The sequence below is a fragment of the Macaca thibetana genome, chromosome 14 (genome assembly GCF_024542745.1).
Source record: "Macaca thibetana thibetana isolate TM-01 chromosome 14, ASM2454274v1, whole genome shotgun sequence".
NCBI lineage: Eukaryota > Metazoa > Chordata > Mammalia > Primates > Cercopithecidae > Macaca > Macaca thibetana.
The window spans coordinates 117843846-117870243 of record NC_065591.1 but is presented as its reverse complement, the minus strand read 5'-3'; the positions used below and the strand labels follow the sequence as shown (position 1 = coordinate 117870243).

Below are 26398 nucleotides of genomic sequence, written 5' to 3'. Positions count from 1 at the left end.
ACCATTGGAGGGCAGCCTAAGGCGCTGACTGCCGGGAGCCTAGTTCTTGCTATCCCCGCACAGGCTCTTTAGGACTGCCAGGCCGACATCAAGGAGCGTGAGGTCCTGACTCGGGCAGTGTCCCCACCCCCAGGCCTCAGCCCCCAGTCTGTCCCCCAACTTACCCGCTTCTTATCACTCAGGATGGTCTCAATCCAGTGGAAGTCCATTGCCTTGAAAGCCACCAGGACGAGGAGTGTGTCTGGGTTGTTTTCTACTTTGGGGTCGAAGTGGGCAGATTCAGGGTAGAAGAGACGCATGGTGGTCTTGGAGCCCACGTCACCCTCATAGCCAGCCACTGGGGCATTGTTCAATCTGGGGGTTGGGGGGAGGATTCCCATCACTAGAGGCCTCCTGGGAATGTGTACAGTCCCCGGCTTGGATATCCAGTTCCCAAACAGCAGTAGGAAGTCCCCACACACACACCTGATGACCACATCATACTTGTTGATGGCATCTCCCAGTGAGCTGTTCCGCAGTCGGTGTCCGTTCCCCACGACCACGCAGCGGCGGCACCTGAGGCTGCCACAGGAAGAGGAGTGGTCAAGCCCAGAAGTCACCCCTGCTCTACCCCACGCTCGCTGCCCTGGATCTGCCTGCGCCCGCCTCAGTACCACTTCCTAGGCCCCCTCAGCCCCTGGTCCCCATGGGGCAGGCATCACCCCATGGTCCTGCTTACGGTCATGCTGACTTTACACCCCTGGGCCAGGCCATGACTGTTTCACACAGGGCCAGGAAAGACGAGAAGGTGCCCAGACTGGAGTCGGGGGAGTGCCGTCTTACCTCTGGATGTTCTCGGGGATAGAGGAACTGGTGATGGCTAGCACCCGGAGGAGCAGGTCCTCTACAAAAAGAGCCAGGCGGAGGGACTGATGCGACAGCTAGCATTCTGAAGGCTGCCTGCCCTCCCTCCACTGCTCCTCAGAGCCCTTCTTCCCCTGACCGTGGTGCTGGAGCCGGGCTCAGAACTTGGGCACTGGGGCCAGGGACAGCAGAGAAGCAGCAGCACTCTGGTCACGGTGAGCCCATGGTTCCCACAGAGCTGGGTGGGAACTTACCACTCCCCTTGGTCCCATAGGGCAGCTCGTAAGCAGATGGCGTCTTGACCCAGAAATAATCCTTAAGCTGCAGGAAGATGGGCTGATCCCGGGAGTAGCTGCACAGAGGTGAAAGCCGGGTGGGGATGAGAACAGAATTAATCTTGATGCCAGAAGCAGGGTTAGGCCCATGACTAATATTATAAGGCCCTCACTTCCCTCCCTGGCTTCACCTAACCCATGTCCACCACCAAGGCTGCTCCTTCCATCTACTCCTCACACTGAGGCTGCCCTCAATCCCAGCTCGCTCCATGCCCTGCTCTACCCTCCTCATCCTCGAGTACTTACTTGCCAAAGAGCTTAGAGGCCTTCCTCTCTGCCTCACCCTGGAGGCACGGCTCCTTCTTCTCTGGGATGGGAAAATAAAAACTGGAGAGAAAAAAGGACAGGAGGCAGGAGCCCCAGTCAGACCCAGGGGCCCATGTTCCAGGCAGCCTAAGCCTTCTCCCATGGCGTGAAGGTCCCAGGGTGCCAAGCAGGAATCATCTCAAGTTAAGTTCCACTGATCCAGGTCTTCCTGCCGCTGTACTCCCTGGGTGAGGGTCCAGTGAGACATCCCAGGCCCTACCCCCATCCACCCTCACGGAAACACTCCGTACCAGTAGCTGAAGGGATGAGGTCATGCGCCGGCTTTTGAAACGTTCCTGCCCCCTAGGTCCCCTGCTCCATGATGCTCCATCCCTAAGCCCCGTCCCTGACAAGAACCAGTGGAACGACATGGAAGGTGAACTCACAGCTCGATGTACCTGTCTTCCCGGGAGATGGAATACAACACCATGACGACCAGGACCAGAGCCAACATGGCCAGGAGCTTCCAGCCTGCAGGACACATGCACAGAGGAGCTAGAGGCCGAAACAGGCAGGTACAGCCCCCGTCCACCTTCCCACCTGCCCCCTTCTGAGCCCCTCTGACCCCTAACTCAACAGGAGCAGTCTCTGGTCCTCTCCTGGCCCTGGCTGAGGGCTTGACGCTGATTGTACCCAGTGTCCTTCAAGATGAAGAGAAGGGCTCCTGGCTCCCTGTCTGTCCCTCCACAGCCCCCAGAGGTCCCAGGATCCTGCTGAAGACGGCTTCTGGTGGCCCGTCCTCCAGGGTGGGGGAGCCCTCGGACGACACTCACGGGACTTGCTGACCATGTTTCTCAGCAGGCAGCAGGATTCCTGGGGAGAGCTGTCATCCCGGCTGCCTCGGGCCACCTAGGAAATAGGAGTCACAGGTGTCTGGTCAGCTTTACAAACTCTCCTGCCTAGACACCGGAGCAGGACACACCCACTGTCCGCCCCTCCCTTCCTCCAGAAAGCAGGAAGCCGTTCCCCGGGGCAGTCATCCTGAGGGTGACCTTTCTCATCCAGGATTCCTCCTAATGCCTCCAAGGGTGGCATCAGGGATCCAGGTGAGTCCTGCCATGGAAGGGAAAACCGAGGGTCCAGCCCTCACAGACTTGGTCCCAAGCCAGGCTGGCCTACTGCAGCCTCTATGTGTGGTTCTTCTCACCGTCCCCTTCTGCATTTTGACCCAGGAAGGGCCAGCTCCAGGAGGCAGACAGCTACCCCCGCCCACTGTTGACACGAAAGTCAAGCCAACTCACTGTGTGAGGGCTTGAGTCCTATTTTGCCCAACAGAGGGTCACCTATTCTCCACCATCCAAGGCGTCCCTTGGTCAGTGCCTGCCTCTCCATCATCAATCCAGCCAAACAGGTCTGCTCAGGCCAGAGGCTGGGAGTGAGGGTGGGGCTATGACATGGTCCTCATGAGGGCTCCTTGATCCCTTCTAGACTCTGACCAAATGCAAACAGTGCTCACGCCTCCCCACCCGGCCATGGGGTAAGCTCAGGGAGGGAAGGTGTTTGAATGGGGAGCACAGGGAGCTGGGAGGGTCTGGCCGGCCAAAGAGGAGTCAGGAGATGCTTCCAGTAAGGGCGAAGACAGTAAGGTGAGGACTGTGCACGGGAAGGGGTGAGCTGCTGTTCCCCCATCACACAAGCAAAGGCTTCCTCACAAGCACCACCAGCTCAGCCAGGGCCACGCCGCAGACTGACTGCAGAAGAAATTTCTGTGGCTTCCACAGCCACACAAAGAGGCACCAGATGCCAGGTGCCAGTTTCTTCCATCCACGCCATGCTTCCTGATGATCTGGATCGGAAGAGTCACTTGGACCACTTCCTAAAAACACATTTCAGGTCCCTTCCCTGGAGACCACCGTGGTCAGCCTGAGTATGGCCTGGGACGGGCATTTTCACAAATAGCCCATGTGAATCTGACGGTCGATCAGGAAAGGGAGGCAAACACTAGTGTTTGTGCACCAATGGAAACCTTCCATGTTTTCATAGGGGCTGGGGATAGCATCTGGATGAGGTCTGGTCCATTGTACACACCATTAACCAATGACCCTCAGCCCTGGCTTGTGATGAAGTCAGTGTCCTGCTCCCCAGCAGACTCATTCCCAGGCCCCGCTCTGAGCCCACAAACACTGAAGAATCAGAGTCTTGAGTCAGAGGAAACAAGCAGGCAGGGACCAGGGTCAGACTCCCTTGGGAGAGTCAGAAGCACCATCCCCAAACCCCAGAGGGGATGAAGCCTGGCCCTGTCCAGTAAAGAAAAGTGATCGGTTTGTAATCAGCACAAGTTCCCAGTTAAAGGTGTTGTCCTAGTAACTCCCCAGACAGCTCTTCTGAAAGGGGCATGCCTTCCCTACCCCTCACCCCACAGCAGTCTCTGAGTCATTCCCTACACACGGCCCTCCTCGCCTTCATGGCATTTCCCATCTGTCATCAGCTTAGTTACTTATTTGCTTTCTGTCATCTCCCCAACTGAGATATAAGCTCTGGGGGGCTTGGAATGGGGTCTGTCCCGTTCGCAGCTCTAGTCCCACATGTAGCACGCTGCCTGGCACACAGTAGAGTACATCAGAAAGTACTGAATGTGTATCAGGCTGGTTACCGTGGACGATCACACTTCCCTCTCTGACCTGCAGTCTCCTTGCTGTCAAACTGAGAAGTCAGCCTATTCCCACTGCTCAAAAAAGGCCAGATCCGTCCCATGGGCATCCCAGAGCCATTCTTAGACAAGTGGATTCTTTGGCCCCCTTCCAGACCTATAAAATCAGAATGTGCATTTGAACGCGATAGCCTGGCGATTCATGTATCTGTCCGAGTTTGAGAAGCATTGGTCAAGCCTCATGTTCTTGATTATGGCTGAAGAGGAGACTCACCTGAAATACTTAAAAAACATTTTTTTTTTAAATGAGTATCTGGGTCCCAACACCTAGAAATTCTGAGTTAATTCATGTAGCCCAGCACTGGAATTCGCTGAAGCCCCCTGGGTGATTCTAAAGCGCAGCCAAGGTTGAGAGCCACTGGTCTGGATGATCTGTGGGTGATCTGAAAGCACACTTCTCAAACCTTGATGCGCACATTGTGACTCAGAGGGTGCCAGATGGGGGTACAGGGCAGGCGGGGATTTGCATTCTAACCAGCTCCCTAATGGGGCCTGCTGTGTGGCTGGAACTACTCTTTGAGTTGCAGTGCTCCGAACCGGGATCCCTCCAGCTCTAACATTTCAGGACATTATGAACTGCAGCCTCTCTCACCCTCCCTGCTCCCTCTCTACAACTCCCTTGCATGACCAGCGTGCATTTCATCTTCCTTTCTATTCATAAGTCACAGCATTGGCTGCACAATGCAATGACCTGAGGAGCTTCAACATTTACTAGGCCCCACTCTCCACGATGTTTATTTAATTGGTTAGGGGTGGGGCCCAAGTATGAATAGTGAATAGTGAAACAAACCAGTGACCCACCTCCCCTGATTCTAAAATGCAGCCTGGGTGGGGAAACACTACTCATTTCACCTTTTGCGAAAGACAAATACTCAGACATCCTCCAGGGCTGTCCTCCAGGGAAAAGACCTTTGGCGTCAGAGGTGAGCAGCCCTAACCAGACCTGAACAACAAGACAATTAGCCCTTCTTCGACCTCTTCCCCAGTAAAGTTCTACATTGTCTTGTCTTCATTCCAAAACAGCGTCAGTGTTGCGCTAAGCAGACTGGGCGAGTCTTAGGGCTTGCTCTGCTATACCCAACGAGGGATTTCACGAGCCCACCCCCTCCCCTTGTGGGGCCAAGCGAGAGGATTGCTCAGTGGCCCCAGGCATTCCAGGGCTTCCGGGGCTGGCTGCTGCCTCAAGACAACATGACGCCTTCTCCCAGCAGCTACCCCACATTGCTGGTCTAGCTCTGAGCATAAAGGGCTGGAGAAAAGCCACAGTAGAGTATCTGGGTGGGAAAGCAGGCATCAAATCCACTCATGTCCAAGGGCACCAGCTTCTCACCAGGAGGCCAGCTCACCCGACCTGCTGGGCAAAGGTGCCCCCGGGCAGGAAGACAATCTGCTCTTCTTGGTGCTCTGCCAGGAACCAAGATGCCCCTGGCCGAAGGGAGCTGGTCAGTTCTGCCACAGAACTTGCCCAAGGGCAGAACTGGGGGACAAGGTGAAGAAATAAGGCCCAGTGGAGGCAGAAACCATGCCTCCTGCTGCCCAGCATTCATGGCCTAACATACAGTGAGTACCCAGCAGGTACCCGCCAAACCAAGAGGGGCAGAACTAGATATGCCCCCAGGGGCACAGTGTGGTGCCCAGCCCCTCAGAGACCCTGGACCCATAAAAGTGATACGGCTTAATGTTCTAGGGAAGGGGTCTGGGAAGACCAGAGGGGCAGAAGCTCGTGGTGTACTTGCTGGGTCTGTGATCACAAGCGATCACTTATTCTTACTCTCCTCAGTTTTTTTGTTTTTTTTTTCCAGAGTCTTGCTCTGTCACCCAGGCTGGAGTATAGTGGTGCCATCAGCTCATGGCAACCTCCGCCTCCCAGGTTCAAGTGATTCTTGTGCCTCAACCTCCTGAGTAGCTGGGACTACAGGCATGTGTCACCACGCCCGGCTAATTTTTGTATTTTCAGTAGAGATGGGGTTTCTCATGTTGCCCAGGCTTGTCTTGAACTCCTGGCCTCAAGCGATGCATCCACCTTGGCATCGCAAAGTGCTGGGATTACAGGCGTGAGCCACCATGCCTGGCCATCACTGTCCTCAGTTCTGTAGGGAAAACCTGGAGCCCCCGTCTGCCTGCTGCCTACCTCTAGACTCTCCTACCTTCCCTCTTCGCCCCAAATCCTTCCACCTAGACACCAGATCCACCTCACCTTCACAGAATAGTCTCCAACCGACTCCTCTTTGCCCTGTGTCTCCCACCTCTCCTTCTCTATTCTCTGACTTATAAACATGCCCAAGCTTCCTTCTTCCTAAAACAAACAAACAAACAAACCTCTCTCTGCTCTTCAAGCTACCCCCGCATCTCCCTCATTCCCTCCAGTGATCAAACTTCTTCACCTGTACTACACCCTCACTTCCTACTCTATCCCCCGACCCCTACACCAGTCCTTCCACCCTTGTTTTTATTCTGAAATTGCTCTTGCTGAGGCCAGGGACCTTCTAATTGCCAAACCTAAGAAAGGTCTCTTGTCAGTCTCCACTGTGCTTGGAGGCCTTTGATGCTGTTGGCCATGACTCCTCCTTGGCTTCTAAGTCAAGGTCAAGATTCCCTCCAGGTTTTCCTCCTGACTCCCGGACAGTAGGCTGTGCTGCTGGGGCCCACCCTTTTTCTTTTTCTTTCTTTTTTTTTTCTGAGAGGGAGTCTCCCTCTGTCACCCAGGCTGGAATGAAGTGGCACGATCCCACTGGAACCTCTGCCTTGCAGGTTCAAGTGATTCTTGTGCCTCCCAAGTAGCTGGGATTACAGGCACCCACCACCATGCCTGGCTGATTTTTGTATTTTTAGTAGAGACAGGGTTTCACCATGTTGGCCAAGCTGGTCTCAAACTCCTGACCTCACGTGATCCGCCCACCTCAGCCTCCCAAAGTGCTGAGATTACATGCGTGAGCCACCAAGGGTCCACCCTTTAAATGCTGGCATTCTCGGGGGCGCTGTCCTTGAACCTCTGCTTCTCCCCTGCTACACATTTTCACGGGACAAGTTCACTTGTTTTCAGAGGTTTAGCTACTATTCATACACTGATGATTTGAACTCTTTATTTTCAGTGCTAATTTCTCTTCCACATCCCATCCTAATATTTCTAATATTCTAGCTGGATGATCTTAAATTCCTCAAATGGAATATGTTCAAAGCTAGCCTCTCTCCTTGCTCCCAACCCCCATATTATCAACCCAGTCTCCCAACACCTCCCTCTTTCACCCCCGCCATGGTTCCTAAATATTATCAGTTATACCCCCATTTGCTCATATTCTAGCAAATGCTTGCTAAGCTCCTTACCACAGGCCTGGCATCATAGGTGAAACTGGGGATGTCAGATTTTACAAAACTCAGCCCCACTGTGAAGGTCACATTATCTAGACCCTCAGAAATACTTCAGAGTGCAGCCCTCCAGCTCCCCTTCCAGAGTCACAGCCTGGTTCCAGATCCCACCCCAAGTTACAGCTTCCTAACCGGTCTCTTCACCACAAGTGTTTCCTCACTCATGCCTCTTCTTCGAAACTGCCAACATGGTATCCTTCTAAGAAATGATATGGATCAAACCACCCTCTCGCTTCAATTGCTCCACATTCCTTACACGAAGCCAACGCTCCTTATCAGGTAACCAGGCCCCTTCAGTTTGTGGCCATGAGAATTGCAAATGCATCTCTTACCCTCCTCCCAAGCACACTAAGGGAGCCACCTTTTCCCTCCCACTGTAGCTGCCACATCCCTTTTCCACCTTTATTAAGGTGCCTGCTATGGTTTGAATGTGTCCCCCAAAGTCCACATGCTGCAACTCGATCCCCAGTGCAACAGTGTAGGTAGGGCCTAATAAAAGGTGTTTAGATCATGGGGCTCTGCTCTCATGGATGGGTTAATGCCATTATTGTGGGACGGGGTTCCTTATAAAAGGCCAGTTAGGTCCCCTCTTGATCTGTCCTGCCATTCCACTTTCCACCATGGGATGATGCAGCAAGAAGGCCCTTGCCAGAGCAGCCCCTTGATCTTGGACTTCCCAGCCTCCAGAACCATGAGCCAAATAAAATTCTATTAATTATAATGTACTCAATCTGCGGTATTCTGTTACAGCGGCACAAAACGTACTAAGACAGAAAATTGGTGCCAAGAAGTGGAGAGGGGAGGAGAAAGCAGGAGAGGGGAGGGGAAAGCAGGGGAGGGGAGAGGAAAGCAGGGGAGGGGAGAGGAAAGCAGGGGAGGGGAGGGAAAGGAAGAAAAGAGAGAGCAGAGAGGAAGGGAGGGAGGAAGCGAAGGAGGGAGGGAGGGAGGGAGGGAGGGAGGGAGGGGAGGGAGGGAGGGGAGGGGAGGGAAGGAGGGAGGGAGGCAGGGGAGGGAGGAAGGGAGGGAGGGAGACAGGCAATAAAGAGGGATTAGAAGATCTGTAGGGAAAGTCTGAAACTTCTTAGACTAAGTGGTTGTGATCAGAATGGTGGTAGAAATATGGATGGTAAAGGGCATTCTGATGAGGTCTCTATATTTCAAGATTAAGGTACTGGAAACTGATGTAACAGTCATCCTTGTTATAAAGCAGCAAAGAATGTGGCTACATTGTGTCCAGGTCCTCAAACTGTATGGCAGGCAGAACTTAAGAGTGATAAACTAGGCTATTTGGTGGAAGAAATATCTAAGCAGCAAAGCATCTGGGTTGCTGTATAAACTTATTTTAACTGTATACTTAACTGTAAAATTTGAGAAGAAATAAATAATTTAAAGATGAAATTTATAAAGAAAAGCAGGGTTGGGTGCAGTAGCTCACATCTGTAATCCCAGCACTTTGGGAGGCTGAGGTAGGTGGATCATTTGAGGTCAGGAGTTCGAGACCAGCCTGGCTGACATGATGAAACCCCATCTCTAGTAAAAATACAAAAAAATTAGCTGGGCATGGTGGCACACACCTGAAATTCCAGCTATTAAAGGCTAAGGTAGGAGAATGGCTTGAACCTGGGAGACAGAAGTTGCGGTAAGCTGAGATCGTACCACTGAACTCCAGCCTGGGCAACAGAGGGAGACTCCATCTCAAAAAAAGAAAGAGAGAGAGAGAGAGAGAGAGAGAGAGAGAAAGAGAGAAAGAGAAAAAGAAAGAAAGGAATTTATAACAAAAAGCAAAACAGAACTTAGAGACTGGAAGGATTCTGAGACTGGCCCTGTAGTAGAGAAAGAACTTTCAGGAGAGGAAAGCAAGGGTGCAGGCATGTTACCATTTGATAGTTTGATAAGAATATTAGTATGGACCACTTGATAAGGAGATTAGTATTGGCCAGAGCCACTGTTTGATAGGAATATTAGTACAATAAGAATGAAGCCAGAGGCTATTCATCAAGAAAATGAGAATGATCCCAAAGGCACTGTAAAGATGACCTGTGATCACAGTCCCAGAGTGCCAAAATCTGAAGGAAGTAACTATATCAAAAGCCATGTCTTGGGAACCCTCAGGACCTGTGGCTCACTGTCCAGGGCCACCTCAAGTCTCTGCTCCCACATTTGGGCACAGTGCTCCTTGGCCTTCCCAGCTATGGCTCAAATGGGCCCAGATGCAGCTTGACCTGCACTCTAGAAGGTGCAAGTGGTGAGTCTTGGTGGCATCCACATGGTCCTAATGCCACTGGAGTACAGAATGCAGGGGCTATGGGCCTGGCTCCTTCCAACTAGATTTCAAAGGATACTGCAGACAGTCTGGGGACCCAGGCAGAGACTTGTTGCAGGGGCAGAGCCACAACCAGGGAGCCCTCTGTAGGGCAATGCCCAGCAGAACTGTGGAGTCAGAGCTGCTCAGAGTCCCCAGGAAGCCTAGTGGAGCTGTGGGAGTAAGGCCGTCCTGACACCCCAGAACTGCAGAGCTACCAATGTGCAACAGCAACCTGGGGGAGATGCAGGCACAAGACTCCAACCTGTGAGAGGTGCTGCATGGAATGAGCCCAGCAAAGCCAGAGAAGCAGGGCTGCCGGAGGCCTTGGGGGCCCACGTCCCTACCCAAGTGTGTCTGGAAGGCAGGACATGGAGTCGAAAAAGATTATTTGACAAGTTGGGATTTAGTATTATTTCCCCTGCTGGGTTTTTGGAGTTGTTTGGACCAGTTGCCCCTTTCTTCTTGCCTATCTCTCCCTTTTGGAATGGAGGAGTCCGTAGTCCCTCAAAGTTCACGTGCTAGAAACTTGATCCTAAACGTAACAATGTTGTGAGGTGGGGTCTCGTAAGAGTAGGCCATGAGTGCTGTGGGAAGTCAGGGACCCCGAACGGAGGGACTGGCTGGAGCCGTGGCAGAGGAACATAAATTGTGAAGATTTCATGGACATTTATCAGTTCCCAAATAATAACTTTTATAATTTCTTGTGCCTGTCTTTAATCTCTTAATCCTGTTATCTTTGCAAGCTGAGGATGTACGTCACCTCTGGACCACTGTGATGATAACTGTGTTAACTGTATAAATTGATTGTAAAACATGTGTGTTTGAACAATATGAAATCAGTGCACCTTGAAAAAGAACAGAATAGCAGCGATTTTTAGTGAACAAGGGAAGACAACCATAAGGTCTGACTGCCTGCTGGGTTGGGCAAAAAGAGCCATATTTTTCTTCTTGCAGAGAGCCTATAAACGGATGTGCAAGTAGGAGAGATATCACTAAATTCTTTTCCTAGCAAGGAATATTAATATTAATACTCTGGGAAAGGAATGCATTCCTGGGGGGAGGTCTATAAACAGCCACTCCAGAAATGTCTGTCTTACGTGGTTAAGAACTGAGATACACCCTGGTCTCCTACAGTACCCTCAGGCTTATTAGGGTGGGGAAAAACTCTGCCCTGGTAAATTTGTGGTCAGACAAATTAGCAGCATTTGTCGTCAGTTCTCTGCTCTCAAACCCTGTTTTCTGTTAAGATGTTTATCAAGACAATATGTGCACCACTGAACATAGACCCTTATCAGCAATTCTGCTTTTGCCCTTAGTCTTGTGATCTTTGTTGGACCCTTATCAGTAATTCTGCTTTTGCCCTTGGTCCTGTTCCCTCAGAAGCATGTAATGTTTATTAGACCCTTATCAGTTCTGTTTTTTGCCCTTTGAAGCATGTGATCTTTGTACGTACTCCCTGTTCTTACACCCTCTCCCCTTTTGAAACCCTTAATAAAAACTGGTTGATCTGAGACTCAGGTGGGCATCATGGTCCTATCGGTATGTGATGTCACCCCCAGCAGCACAGCTGTAAAATTCCTCTCTTTATACTGTCTCTATTTCTCAGTCAGCCAATGCTTATGGAAAATAGAAAGAACCTATGTTGAAATATTGTGGGCGGGTTCCCCCAATACTTGAGGGCTCTGTTCTAATGAATGGGTTAAGGGCTCTGTTCTCATGAATGGGTTAATGCCATTATTATGGGAGTGGGTTCCTTATAAAAGGACAATTAGACCCCTTCCTGTTCTCTCTCTCCACCTTGCCCTTCTTCCATCTACCATGAGATGATGCAGCAAGAAGACCCTCATCAGATGTAGCCTGTAGATCCTGGACATCCCAGCCTCTGGAACTGTGAGGCAAATAAACTTCTGCTCCTTATAAATTACCTACTTGGTGGTAATGGCAGCACAAAACAGACTAAGATAACATCCTAACCCTCCACATCCCACTCACTGAGACCATCCCACTCTGGCAACATCTGGCTCAAATGGTTCCTCTCCTATGAAGGCTTGACCTATACTTCCAAATGACTGATGTTTTGGTTCCCATGAAACATTGTTTATACCTTAATTTCAGCACTTAGAGGTAACATAATTTTATATTATATGAGGTTTTCGTGTCTTGCCCACTATCCCATGACCTCTGAGATTGGAGACATTTTTATGCCAAGAGCCCACCAGAGTAAGTGCACTATAGAATATGCTTTATGGTATAATGTAATTTTGTGTTATATAATTCTGTGCTTTCCTAGCTTGCCTAAATGACCTCTGTGGTCAGGAACTTTTTTGAATCTGCAGATTCCATTAAACTGCCAAGTATGTAGCAGATGTTTTATAAACATCTGACAAATAAGTAATAACATGTGAATAAAGATGTATTGCATGTTCCATTAACAACTGAAATGTACTGCACGCTCTAAATGCGAAACCAGGATCTCTTAATCTCTGCACCACTGACTTTGGGGGCCAGAGAGTTCATTGTTGCGGGGTCTGTCTTGTGTATTATGGGATGTTTAACAGTCATCTCTGGCCTCTACCCGCTAGACACCAGTAGGAAATCCCTCTTCTCAGGTGTGACAAAATGTTTCCAGACATTTCCAAATGCTGAGGACCACTGTGCTAGATGTTTCTAAGGGCCGTGCAAGTATTAAATAAGATCTCAACCCGGTGGGTTCAACATGATAATTACCTCCATTGTAGAGCCAGGGAACTAAGGTGAGAAAGGGGTCAGTAACGGGCACAGGTTGTACAGCTCGTGAGGAGTGGAGCTGGGGCTGGAATTCTGGCTCCTTCACCCAGAGGCCCCATATCCTATGGCTTCTAAAACCATTCTGTGCAGACTGGCTCCCTAGCCTCTATGATCCCTGGGATGTACACCCTGACCTATACAGCAATTAGGGGAAGGGGCTTCAAGCACATCCAAGTCCTTCAAAGGCTGCACACAGTGATGAAGAGCCTGTCGAGCCCGTTCTCAGCCACGCCTCCACACGAGACACAGTCTCTAGCCCCCACAGCCCAGGTGTTCTCTGGAAGCTCTGGAGTGCGTGTTCAAGGCACACAGCTGTATTTGTGGGATCACTAATGCCTGCCAGCTGGACACCAGACTTCCATGAATCTGACCATTTTTTGCAGCCACATCCCACCACTGGCACGGACTCACTCTCTCCGCTGTAGGCCAGGTCTCCAGGGCTACGGACTCCTCTGGCTTCCCTGCTGAACCTCAGCGCCGGCCTAAGCTGTACCTGCTTCCACACATTCCACAGCCTGTCCAGGAGTGAGTCTCCACTGTGTCTGCCAACCCACAGCGATTCCTCTCGGTTTAGTGTCCACTGCCCACGTTCTACAGGGGACTCAAGCTGGACTGTGCAGTTAACGTCATTAATACAACTGCCAGGTACAGCGAGAGCAGGGTACAGGCTGGGGAGTTCTCCCACAGGGTTAAAACAACCCAATCAACACTTGAATACAGATGGTCCACTAATTGCAAGTACCCAGTACAGACTGGTCATCTGTAAAACTCCTCCTCAGCTCCAAAACCTCCATGGGCTCCTCTTCTCACGGTGACCCACAGAGACACACGAGGTCTACTGGCCAGCACCTCCTCCCTCCTTGCCTAAATCCTCCCAATGCAGGCTGCCTGCATTAGTCTGTTTTCATGCTGCTGATAAAGACATGCCCGAAACTGGGGAATTTATAAAGAAAAAGACGTTTAATAGACTCCCAGTTCCACGTGGCTGGGGAGGCCTCACAATGATGACAGAAGAAAAAAGGTACATCTTACATAGCAGCAGGCGAGAGAGAAGGAGAGCCACGTGAAAGGGGAAACCCCTTACAAAATCATCAGCTTTCGTGAGACTTACCGCCTCGAGAACAACGTGAGGAAACCGCCACCATGATTCAATTATCTCCACCAGTGTCTCCCATGACACACGGGAATTATGGGAGCTATAATTCAATATGAGATTTGGGTGGGGACACAGTCACACCGTATCACTGCCCAGCCCACACCAGCCTCACCAGGTCTAGGGGGCTAGCTAGGCATGCTCCCTCCTCTGGGCCTCTGCGATTTCTGCTCACTCAGTCTACAATGCTTTTCTCTAGACATGGGCTTGGCCGTCTCTCTCCATCCAGCTCTTTACTCAGCTTCTCTACTTCCCAGCAACAACTCCACACCCAACACTGCAGGTCCCCTCCCCTGCTTGCAAAGATGTTTCTCTTGTTTTGCCTGCTGCTTTATCGCCCGTGTCGACAACAGTGCCCGGCACCCAGTGGGCTCTCAATACAAACATGTTGAATTAATAAATGGATCTGTTCATCGGATGGCATCGCCCCAGTGCCGGTAGAACAGAATGGAAGAGGCAGTGACAGCAGGTCAGATATCCTTTGGCCCCTGTGGCACAGCCCCTGGCTGGACACTGCAGCCTCACCCCATCATTGAACACTGTGATCACAGCACGCCTGGGCACGGGGAGGCTTCCTGGCTCATTAGAGTTGGCAGAGAGCACAGTGAGTAACTGACCGGCTAACTGCCTCAGGGCCACGCATGGGAGGATGGAAACATCTCTCAGGCTGTCTGACCTTTGAGGGAAAGGAGCCGGACACACTTCCACCTACAACAAAAGGCGCTCTCTGTTCCCACCCTCGGGCTCCACAGGCTACCCCCGCATCCGCCCCTGCAGCCTGGCTCTGCAGACTCCTGTATAGAAACATTGTATCACCTGTTTATCAGCTGCCAGTCACAAGACACCAACCACTTGAAAATCATACCCAGGGCAGGGCCCCATGGCTCATGCCCGTAATCCCAGCACTTTGGGAGGCCGAGGAGGGCAGATTGCTTGAGGTCAGGAGTTCAAGACCAGCCTGGGCAACATGGTGAAACCCCATCTCTACAAAAAATACAAAAATCAGCCAGGCATGGTGGCATGTGCCTGTAATCCCAACTACTTCAGAGGCTGAGGTGGGATGATCATTTGAGCCCGGTAGGTGGAGGCTGCAGTGAGCTGAGATCAGGCCACTACACTCCAGACCAAGTGAGATCCTATCTCAAACAAAAAGAAAAGAAAAAAGAAGATCATATCCTGGTGTCTGTCTGGGAGGGGCAGAGGCTTTGAATTCCCTTCTCAGGGTGAAAAAGCTGAAGCCAGTGTGACGAGGTGGGAGACAAGAGAGCAGGGCCAGGCTCAGGATACAGAAGACATCCAGGGCCTGTGTGGACCTGCCCCAGGTCCTGGTCAGGGGCTCCCGGGTACTCCTTCCTCCCAGGAGAAGCAACGCACCCACCCCAAGGATCTAAAGCCAAAGGTTCTGGTGTCTGGGGCTGGAATCTGGCTTCCCACCAGCACAGCCAGTGCCCTGCCTCGCTGACCCCAGATGCCTGTCATGAGAATGGTGGACTGCACCAGCCCCATCACGTCCCACTTGGTCACCCCAGCCCCAAGTGGCCACTGAGTATTTGCAATGGGGCCAGTCCACACTGACATGTGCTTTAAGTGGAAAATATACACTGGAGTGCACAGATTTAGTACCAAAAAAAAAAAAGAATAAAATATCACCTTCATTATTTTATACTCATCCCATGTTGAAATGCCAAGATTTTGGCTATATTGGGTTAAAATATTAAAATGAGTTTCACCTATTGATTTTTACTTTTTAAAACCATGGCTAAATTTAAATGTTTTAAAAGTAATTTAAAATTACATGTGGCTTGTATTTCCGGCTCCCATTCTATTTTGACTGGACACTGTTGGGCTAGAAAATCTCCAGGATTCCTACTAGCTCACACTTCCTATGACCCAAAGACAGTGGTGTTCACCCTCAAGTGCCTGCTGGAAGCACCAGGAGAGTTTATTAAGCTTCATCGGTTCCCAAGGCTCCACTTCAGAAAGTCTAAATTAGGAGGGCTGAGATGCCTGTGGGGGTGTCCCGCTCATTCTGACTTGCAGTCAAAGCACATCAAAGTCAAAAAGACCTCATTCTTCCCCCTGCCTCCATCCCCCTCCTCCCGGGCCATCTGGTCCCTGGGTATGGAAACACATTCAAGGTGACACTGCTCCCCCCGCCAGCCTACACAATCACCTCTACTCTGCCCAAACCCAACCTCTTCCTGATCCCCGGATATGTCGCCCCAGTGCCTGAAAGGGGCAGGCCACCCAGCCACCCACCTCACATACCCTGCCAGAGACCGCACAGTTGGGCAGCCATGTTTGAGTTATCAAGCAGGTCAGATGAAACTGGTTCACCTGAGCCTTCTCTCTTCTGGCCAAGACCTGTGCCCTAGGCACTGGCTACTGAGACTAAACCCTGTCTCTGCCACTTGCAAGGCATGTGACTGCAGACCCTGCCCCATGTCTACGAAAGTAATACAATTAGCTGGGTGTAGTGGCACACACCTGTAGTCCTAGATACAGGAGGACCCCCTGAGTCCATGAGATTGAGGCTGCAGTGAGCTATGATCGACCACTGCACTCCAGCCTGGGTGACAGAGGGAAACCCTGTCTCAAAAAAAAAAAAAAAAAAAGAACAGGAGTTGGTCATGTTATAAATGTTGAGAGATCTGGAATCAGTGGTTGGGACCCAAGCCCAGACCTTTCTTCCGGCCTCCTCTCCTCCCAGCCACAGTTTTCTCCCTGCATGGGGTTCAGACTACCCGGTCCAGAGAAGCCTCCTCACTCCCCACATCCAGCTCTGTCACATCCTGCTGCTTTATTTTCTTTGTGGCAGTTAAACCATACTGTTCCAAATATCAATTAGACTGCACACTCCGAGCAAGCAGGCACTTCTTATGTCCCATAGTATCTCCAGCACTAAATTTAATGTCTGACCCATGGTAGATAATTGACAAATATTTAAATGAATGGAGGTCTGAATTCATCAGCAAACAATAAGATGACTGTGAGCAGAAAGTCATCAAGTTAAAACATGCCAGGTTTATTTTGAAAAGACCTGGGCATCTAAGGCACAAGGGGCTTGCTAGAAGCTTATACTGGAAGCTGGCAGAGCCAGAACACTTTCTGCCAAATGCATGTCGACGAGCTCACAAGGACCCCTTTTTTCCCCAGGCAAATGATGTGGTTTCTGCAGAACTGGGCTGTCATGTCCGACTGATCTTAACCACTTACCAGCTCCATGTCTGCTGCCCCACGTCACTGATGTCAGACAATAAACTCCGTGCAGTCCCAGGAGAGCTGAAGGCTTGAGGACACCCTAATACCAGGAAATCTCCTTCCTCCCTACTTATTTCCCCCTAAAGAGGGTCAACCTGAGATGAAACCCCAGGACCAAGCCCCAGGAAGCGTAAGGTAAGTGTGGCCTCCGGGAGCCAGTGAAAAGGGGTACGGACTCAGACCCATGGGCCATTCCAGTCACTGGCCAGGTGACCTTGACAATCTCAAAAGCCTCAGATTCCTCATCTGTAAATTATGGGTAACTGCCTTCAGGTCAGTGGTGTTAAGGAAAATAATTGTGCGTGTGTGTGTGTATATATATATATGTGTGTGTGTGTGTGTGTATGTATATATATGTGTATATACAAACACATGACCAAGTTATCACAGGTGTTCTGAGCCTCAAAACACACCCCAGTATTTCAACTTCACAACATTAGGTATGGGCCAAACACAGAGCAAGAACTCTGTATCTGGAAGGTGTCAGTGACACTGGGTTCTGCCCTCCCCAGACACATGGCAGCCCTTCTCCATTCAAGCACTGGCCCAGCCCAACAAAGAGAGAGATCCACTGCCACTGGCCCCACCACGACCCCAACCACACTCAGCTCCTCCTCCTGGCTGCTGGGTCCACACCATATGCCACACAGGACCTTGCGGCAGCCAGGGAGGCAATGAGAGGCACTGCCACCCAGGCTCTGCCCTGCACTGAATGCAGATCCACCTATTGAGCCAGACTCAAGGGCTCATTGCTGGGGTTAGGTGGGAGAAGGAGTGAGGAAAAGGAAGGAGACCACATTGGGGAAGTCACACTCTGTCTTTCTAAGTGCCGCACCTCCTAGAGTCAGCACCCAAGCCCCTGATTAATCGCTCTCCAAAGCAGCACCCCCACTCCAGAACAGACCTTTTCAGAGCTGTTCTACCACTCAGCAGGCACAGGGTTGCTAAGTTCTCAAGACATCATGCTTTGAGTAAGTCAGGCATAATGCACGTAATCAACAAATACTTGAATATATCAGCACTCCCATAAAACAACAACAAAAACAAGTGAGCAAAGGGAAAAGCAAGGGACAGAACAGGATCAAGCAATTGCACTTCTGGGTATGTTCCCAAAATATTTGAAACCAGGATGTCAAAGAGGTATCTGTACACCCATATTCATAGCAGCATTATTGACTTCGCAATAGCTAATGTGGAGGCAATCCCCCAAGTGTCCATCAGTGGATGAACAGATCAACAAAATGTGGTCTGTGCATACAATGGAATATTATCCAGCCTGAAGAAAGGAAATTCTGCTACCAGTATGGATCAACCTTGAAGGTACTATGCAAAGTGAAATAAGCCAGTCTCGAAAAGACAAGTCCTGTATCATTCCACTTATAAGAGATACTCAAAGTAGTCAAACTCATAGACGCAGAAAGCAGAATGGTGGCTGCCAAGGGCTGTGGGGAGACGGAAAGGAGGAGTTTTTGACTAGTGGGTAGGATGTTTCAGTTTGGCAAGATGAAGAGGGTTCTGGAGATGGATGGTGGGATGGTAGCACATTCTGAAAGTGCTTAATGAAAACTGAACTATACACACAAAAACAGTTAAGATGGTAAATATAACCTTGTGCTTGTGCATTTTACCATAACAACCACCAAAACAATCAAAGGAATAAAAAAATAAAAGAAAAAGCAAAGAACACAAAAAGGCAATTCACAGATTCAACCCCAACACTTGATGGACATATGAAAAGATGCTGCAGCTCACTCATGACCAGGGAATACAGACTAAAACCAAGGATCATTTCCACATTGCTGGGAGAGGTACAAATTGACACAAAGGCTTAGAGGAGCACTTCACAATATTGAGTGAGGCTGAAGATGTGCATATTTTACAATCTGGTAATTTCATTTTGAAGTATAGAAGTACAACCCACTCCAGGATATTTATTAGGCAGTGCTGCAATAGCAAAAAAAAACTGGAAACAACTATCATCAGTATAGCCATGGCTAGATACACTGTGCTACATTCATGAAACTGAATACTATATAGCCATGTCAACTGAAGAAATCAATCCATATGGGTCAACTGGGATAAACCTGAAGACATAATATTAACTTTTTAAAGTCATGCCTGTAATCCCAGTACTTTGGGAGGCCAAGGCAGGTGCATTGCTTGAGCCCAAGAGTTTGAGACCAGCCTTGATAACATAGCAAGATTTCATCTTTATTTAAAAAATAAAAAACAAAATAAACAACTTAGCTGGGCTTGGTGGCTTATGACTGTCACCATCCCAGTTCCTCAGGAGACTGAGGTGGGAGGATCACTTGAGCCCAGGAGATGGGAGGTGGCAGTGAGCTACGATCACGCCACTGTACTCCAGTCTGGGTGACAGAGCAAGATCCTATCTTAAATAAAACAATAAAAGTAAAAACTTATGTTAAAAGGTGTTGTAAAAACAAAGTATGAGTCCAAAACAACACTATTTATGTGTATAAACAGTGTGTGCTTGTGTGTATGATGAAAGAATTAAATATAGGTACACATCCAACTTTAAGTGATAATTATATTCTTGGGAGATTGGGAAGAATAGAAGAGGTCACGGGGCATGTCTTTGGTTCTATACTTGTAATACTTTATTTTTTAAAGGAGAAAAATCTAACATCATATGAGAGATAATATTCCCATTTGTTCAACCTGGCAGATTATCACACGCAAGTCTGTTACATTAATATTTATATAGATGAAATATTTTCATAATAGAGATAGTGAAGAAATATAAATTGAGAAGCTAAACAAAGAAAGATGAATATATTCATCTACATAAAATTTAAGTGAGACACCAAGTGCACAAGAGAGAGGGAGGAGTAGAGAGAAGACAAATGAAACACTTAAAAGACAACTGAGGCCCGGCACAGTGGCTCATGCCTGTAATCCCAGCACTGTGGGAGGCCAAGGCGGGTGGATCACCTGTCAGGAGTTAGCGACCAATCTGGCCAACATGGTGAAACCCCGTCTCTACTAAAAATACAAAAATTAGCCAGGCGTGGTGGTGCGCACCTGTAATCCCAGCTACTCAAGAGGCTGAGGCTGGAGAATTGCCTGAACCCAGGAGGTGGAGGTTGCAGTGAGCCAAGATCGTGTCATTGGACTCCAGCCTGGGCAACAAGAGCAAAACTCCTTCTCAAAAAAAAGAAAAAGACAACTGAAAAACTAAAGTACATTTGCAACCTATACATATCAGTAAATTCCCTGAGCCTATAACATGTTCACGTAAATTAGAAAGAAAAACAAAACAAGAAACCTAATTTAAAAATAGGCAAAGGGCTGGGCGCAGTGGCTCACGCCTGTTATCCCAGCACTCTGGAAGGCCAAGGTGGGTGGATCATTTGAGATAAGGAGTTCGAGATCAGCCTGGCCAACATGGTGAAACCTCCGCCTCTACTAAAAATACAAAAATTAGCCAGGCCCACGTGGTGGTGGGTGCCTGTAATCCCTGCTACTTAGGAGGCTGAGGCTGGAGAATTGCTTGAACCCAGGAGGTGGAGGGTGCAGTGAGCCAGGAGTGAGCCACTTCATTCCAGCCTGGGAGACAGAGCGAGACTGTCTCAAAAACAATAAAGTAAAATAAAATAGGCAAAGAACATGAATATTTACCTTAATGTAAAGAAATGAATGGCAAATAAGAAACTATGGTCATCTACATCTACAAATTCCAACGTGACGGAGACATCGTATTTCATCATAACAGCAAAACACAAGGGGCCTGAGCTCTCACGGATGTACAAGGAAGTAAAAACTAGGGCCACCTCGCGGAGGGAATTTGGCCCATGGCCAGAACCTCATTCTAAAAAGTTTCCTATGTTTGCACAGAGACTTGTCTATCAAGATCTTCAACAGCACTTTTTCTAAGAGCTTAAGATGGAAAGAACTTGAAATCTACTCACAGACAAGGAAACACTACGCAGCTGTGAAAAAGAGGGTGCAAACCTATGCAAAGTGCTGGTATCATCTAATCTCCAAAACATAGTATCCATAGTATCAAAACGTAAGATGGGTGCAAAACAATGATATCCATATCTCCAAATGCACTTTCACAAAACAGTTACGTGCATACCGAGATATGTCTGTACACGAATAGGTTTACTCAGAAGGATGCAAAACAAAGGCTATGGCCTCTCAAGAGAAAAGTCCTGGGGACCAGAGGTCTGGAATGAGAGTGACTTATGCTCATATTCCCATCTGTACTGTTTACCTTTATAATTTTTTTTTTTTTTGGAGATAGAGTCTTGCTCTGTAGCCCAGACTGAAGAGCAGAGGCCCAATCTCAGCTCACTGCAGCCACCCACCAGGCCGAAGTAACCCTTCCACCTCAGCCTCGCCAGTGGCTGGGGCCACGCGCACACACCACCACGACCGGCTGGTTTTGGAAATTTTGGAGAGCTGGGGTCTCACCTCGTAGAACGGGCTGGTCTCAAACTCTTGGGCTCAACTGACACGCCTGCTTCTGCCTCCCAAAATGCGGAGATTAAAGGTATGAGCCATCACACCTGGCCTGCTTACCTTTTTCAAACCGGTGACTGTGATATCCTTTCAAATAAAATTTGATTTAAAAAAGAGAGGAAGAAAAAAACAATACTGAAATCTCACACTTGGAGGTGAATTCTGGACCAACCATCACTGCTGTGAGTGAGTGCGAACGACCTTTCCACATCTCAGGTTTTCTTCTGGGTAAATGGGATTTTAAAAAGGCACTATCTTGAAGGGAGGTTGTATGAGCAAATGACGTAGCTCCAAAGACAATCACTGAAATGGAAGCAGCCGATCTCAGACCCTAGAACACGCATCCCCTGCGCCTCTCACTGACAGGCCCTACTTGCCTACCTGTGTCCTACCCTGAGGACACAAACAGCAGTGGCAGAGCACCAGCCACAGCACGCACCCTGGGCAATCACGGCCTGGCCAGGGTGGCAAGTGAGGCTGGGCTCCAGCCCTCCCCCTGCTTGCCAAACTGTATGCTCTGGTGCAGGGCTTCTCCAACGGGGCGGGGGAGACAGAGGTGGGGGGGTGCATTCCCTTTCCTAATCTACAGGAAAGTGTTGTAGAGATTAGCAGCAACACCATTCAGAGCAGCTAACTTCCTCCTCTCTTCTCCAAGTTAAAACAGCACAGTGCAAAGATCTGGGTGTGCACAGACCTGGGAGTCGCCAGAAGCACCCCAGGGGAAGCTGGCAGAGCCACCCATCAGTGTTTGTCTTTCTCCATGTCATTTCCCCTGTACTCACAAGGATATCCTTCTCATGAGCAGGTGTGGCTTCTGCAGAGTTGACTCCAGCCACTTTTTGTCCAGCTGTACCCACTTCCTAAGTCTGGGACAGCTGGCCAGCCCTCTCTAAAGTGAGGTCACCCACAGACTAACCTGTGTGGTCCCAGGAGAGCCACAGAGGCCACATCACTCCTTCCCTACTTGCTCCACAGAAGGGCTAGTGGAATAATACCCCTGTCCCAGCGCAGGCTGGGGACCCCAAGGCCTCCCCAGACCAAGAGGCTGGACAGGTCAGCAGAAACAGGAGCCACAGGGCCTGCCGGCCGAATGAAAGCAGGGAGGGCACTGACTCGAGCACCATGGCAGGAGAGAAACAGGGTGACACGCCTGCACTCATGGCATTCATCCTCGGGGGACACAGACAGACAGCAAACAGGATATGGTGGAGATGACGGGACAATGACAACCACAGGACCACTAACAAAGGGCATGGGGGCAGAGAGTAAGGGCCAGCCCTTAGCCACTAGGGGGTTAGAACCATGTCTCCGAGGAGCTGGCTATAAACCGGAGGCCTACATGAAAGGCAGCCATGGGAAGATGGGGTAGGCAACAGAAGGTTCCAGACTGAGAAGTGCCCAAGACCACCCTGAGCTTGTTGGGTCCAAGGCAGGGAGTCCCATGCAATGGCAGACAGCCAGGAAGGAGAGGGAGTGCCAGGGAGGCCATGGGGACACATGGTATAGATGTCACAGGCCACCCTAACAGCTAAGATTCTACGTTTGGGTGTCATGAATGTCACCGGAGGGCATTAATAACAAAGAGTGACACCACTGGATTCACTTTTTTTGTTGAGACGAGGTCTCACTATGTTGTTCAGGGTGGCCTCAAACTCCTGGGCTCAAGGGATCCTCCCACCTCAGCCTCCCAAAGTGCTGAAAGTACAGGCCTGAGCCACCACGTCCTGTCCTGAATTCACTTTTAGATCATCCCTGGGGCTGTGCTGCAGCTGCTGTGCATAATTTCACTCTAGTTTTCAACCAATTGATGGGGGAGTACTCTTTCATTCTCATTTACAGATGGGGAAACTGAGGCACAGAGGGACTACATCAACGGTCCTAAGACCAGACAGCTTGAAAATAGTGGAACCAGGATCTAAAATTCAGCCAGAACTACTTGTAATCCCTATGCACCCATGAAATTTGGGATGAGCCGTCTGGAGCTCAGAAACTGACCAGGTGACCCGGACCAGGTGCTTAACCTCTCAGAGCCTCGGAGTCCTCGTCTTTTAAACGCAGAAAACAGCAGCAAGTCCTCAAAGGTGTCCTGAGTCTCAAAACATATCCTGGTATTTAACGTCTGCAGCTTCAGCAGGGGCTGGGCACAGAGCAAGCACTCAGGACCCGGAAGGTGCCAGCGACACCTGGCCCTCCCCTCCCAGGCACAAGGCAGCCCCTCTCCATTCAAGCTCTGCCCCAGCCCAGCAAAGAGAGGGGTCCTCAGCCACTGCCCCCACTAGTACCACAGTCACACTCACCTCTCCTGGTCTCTATGTGACACAGGACCTGCCATGGCCAGGGAGACAGGCAGAGGCACTGCCACTCCCACTCTGCCCTGCCCTGACTCAGATCCACCCATGGCCCAGCCTCAAGGGACACTGCTGGGGTGCGGTGGCATGCAGAAGGGGATGGGGAGGAGGCCCCTAGGGAGGTGGCTCTCCATCTCTCTCTCTCTGGGAGTAGCACTTCCTGGAGTTTGTGCCAGGCCCTGACCAGTTCTGCCCCATTCAGCCTTCCCAGAAGGCCTGGCACACAGATCCCTCAGCCTGACCAGACACCAGCCTCCTGTCCATGGTGCGCCCCACAGGCAGGCCCCCCACACCTGAGCAGAGTCCACTTCCAGAACAGTGCTCCCTATGCAGGTGACACACTTTATCCAAACCCAGTACCCCAAAATCCCCAAGCAGGGACAGTAAAGGTAACGTTCAGCCCTGCGGTCCCCACACAGGTGCCACAAATTCCAGCCCTGCCCCACAGCACAGCCTCTGAATTCAGGCTCTCAGCTCTGGTTTTGAGTGCCTTGGAGCATCGCAGATCTGGGCTCAGAAACCCCTTTCCTCTGCCTCCTCCTGGAAGGAACCCTCACTCAGCAGACCTTGTACTCCCACCTCCCCCCACCAGAACATCTGCTGGGCACTGAGATGGACACCATGGTCAGCCTGGCGCTCGATGAACAAGTTTCTGGAACTATGCAGCTGAGGGTCTGAGGGTCCACACCTGAAGTCCCATGAGTCCCATTAGGAGCCAGCAGGGTTAAAGGGGTTGAGCTGGGAAGTAGCGAGGCAGGCTCGCCAGAGGGGAGGGCCCTGCACTGGGAGGGAGAGTGGGGCAGGGCCCCCAGATGAGGACTTGGTGAAGACGAGGGTGGGCAGGAAAAGCAAGCCCTCCAACCTGCAGCAGCCTGTCCCTGGGAACAGAGAAGGCGCCAAGAGATTCCCTCTCCAGCTTGCCCCCAGCAGGGAGTCCAACCCCTCAGAGTAAAGGTGGGCCATGAGGGAGGGAAGACGAGGGGAGGAGGGGCCTTTCTAGGTGTCCAGGGCCCAGGCTCTGCGCAGTAGCCCCTCCAGTGAATCTGCCTGAACAGGCAGAGCTGCATCCACACTCAGAGCCTGATGGCACAGATAGCCCCTTCCAGAAGCTCTCCGGTCCCGTCTGCTCACACAGGCCCTCCCATGTCAGTAACCTACACAGGCTTCTCCAGCACAAACACACTAGTCCATACTCAGGCACCTGCAAGCCTGGTCACACACACACACACACACTCACCACCCCCCTACACATACACCCAGCCCTCAGACCTCCTCCTCTCTGCCCCCGCCCCCCATAACCACATACAGTTCCGGGGCTTGAGGGCCCCCCTAAGCCGGGGCACTCTCTTCCCCCATTCCTCAGGGCTGGCCGAGGCTGGGCTCAGCTGCTGCTGCTGCTCTACCTCCCTCAGGCCCACTGGGTTCCTCCCACCCCAGCTCTGGCTCCTGGAGACTCTGTCAGCTTGCAGGTCCCTGGAGCTATCGCCAGGCAGCCCAAAGCTTCTAAGGGGCAGGGAGTGGCTGTGCCAGCCCTCAGGGACCTCTTTCCTCCAAAGTCAGGGAAAGGGGAACCCTGGGCTCCTCGCCCTCTGCCCAGCCAGGCTCAGCTCCCAGAAAGATTCTGGCTCCTGAGAGGAGACCCAGCCACAACTAAGAGCCCCACAGTGTGTCCCCAGTGGGCCTGGGGAGTGTCCTGGGGCAGCCTGTGGCCGTTTGGCCAAGGGTACTGCAGAGCCTGTTGCCCCATGGAGGGCACCTGGCCCAGCACCCACACAACACACACTCACTGTCCTCTGGGCCCGTCTCAGCCTCTCCGCACCTGTGCTTAGTCCCAGTGACAGGGACTGTCCTCCCAGCCCAACCAGCACCCAAATCCAGGAACCTGCAAGGCCTTCCTCCAGCGGCCCCGCCAGCCTGCTCACTGCTCACACTTTCTGGGCTCAAGCCCTGAGGCTTCAGCAATTTCATGGTCATCTGCACCCATACCTGGGGGAGTGATGGGAGGGACAGACTCAGGCCTGTCAGGGCCTGGTCACTGCCTGGGGACGGAGGATTCCAGAGCCTACAACTTGTTCAGCAGGTCTGGGCTATGGCCCACACCCACTTCTGCACACAGCAGCCAGCCCAGGGTCCCATGGAATACCCCAGGGCAGAGACACTAAATCAACTGAAGGAGGTGCCAGGGGTCATGCCAAGTGCCTGAACCCTGGCTTCTCCATCTTCTGTGAGGCCCCAAACCCAGCCCTGGGTAATCTAAGGTCCTGGCCAGCGCCTCCTCCTCCTCTCAGCCCTGAGGAACCATCCTTGTTCTCAAGGTGGAAGAGCTCAGCCCTCAGTCCCCTGCAGCCTGGGATAAGACCCACCCTAAGGGCTGGTGCACAACCAGAGGCTCTTCCCAAGGAAGCCTGGTGCCAGAAAACCCAGACACTGAGGCACAGACCAGACACAGAGCCTGGGAACACCCAGAAGAGCATGCCCCCCAGGGTCACATCCCCCAGGGTCCCGGCCCCAGTCGAAGCCAGGAGAGCTCAGACGTCCCCCCAGTCCTCCTGGCCA

General features: G+C 51.0%; 1 protein-coding gene across 4 annotated transcripts in view; it reads right to left on the bottom strand.

Annotated features, from left to right (window-relative positions):
- ST3GAL4 (ST3 beta-galactoside alpha-2,3-sialyltransferase 4) overlaps positions 1-26398 on the bottom strand; it is a 59563-nt gene that overhangs the window by 5996 nt on the left and 27169 nt on the right. For 3 of the 4 annotated variants that reach the window (XM_050755724.1, XM_050755725.1, XM_050755727.1), the window contains exons 2-8: positions 2258-2333; positions 1871-1955; positions 1425-1505; positions 1098-1195; positions 823-883; positions 466-561; positions 165-354 (exon numbers count right to left, since the gene is read on the bottom strand). In XM_050755724.1, coding sequence (XP_050611681.1) covers positions 165-354; positions 466-561; positions 823-883; positions 1098-1195; positions 1425-1505; positions 1871-1955; positions 2258-2273 — 627 coding nt within the window. In that variant the 5' untranslated portion in view covers positions 2274-2333. The remainder of the gene's footprint in view (positions 1-164; positions 355-465; positions 562-822; positions 884-1097; positions 1196-1424; positions 1506-1870; positions 1956-2257; positions 2334-26398) is intronic. The other variant, XM_050755726.1, reaches the window with a different exon arrangement.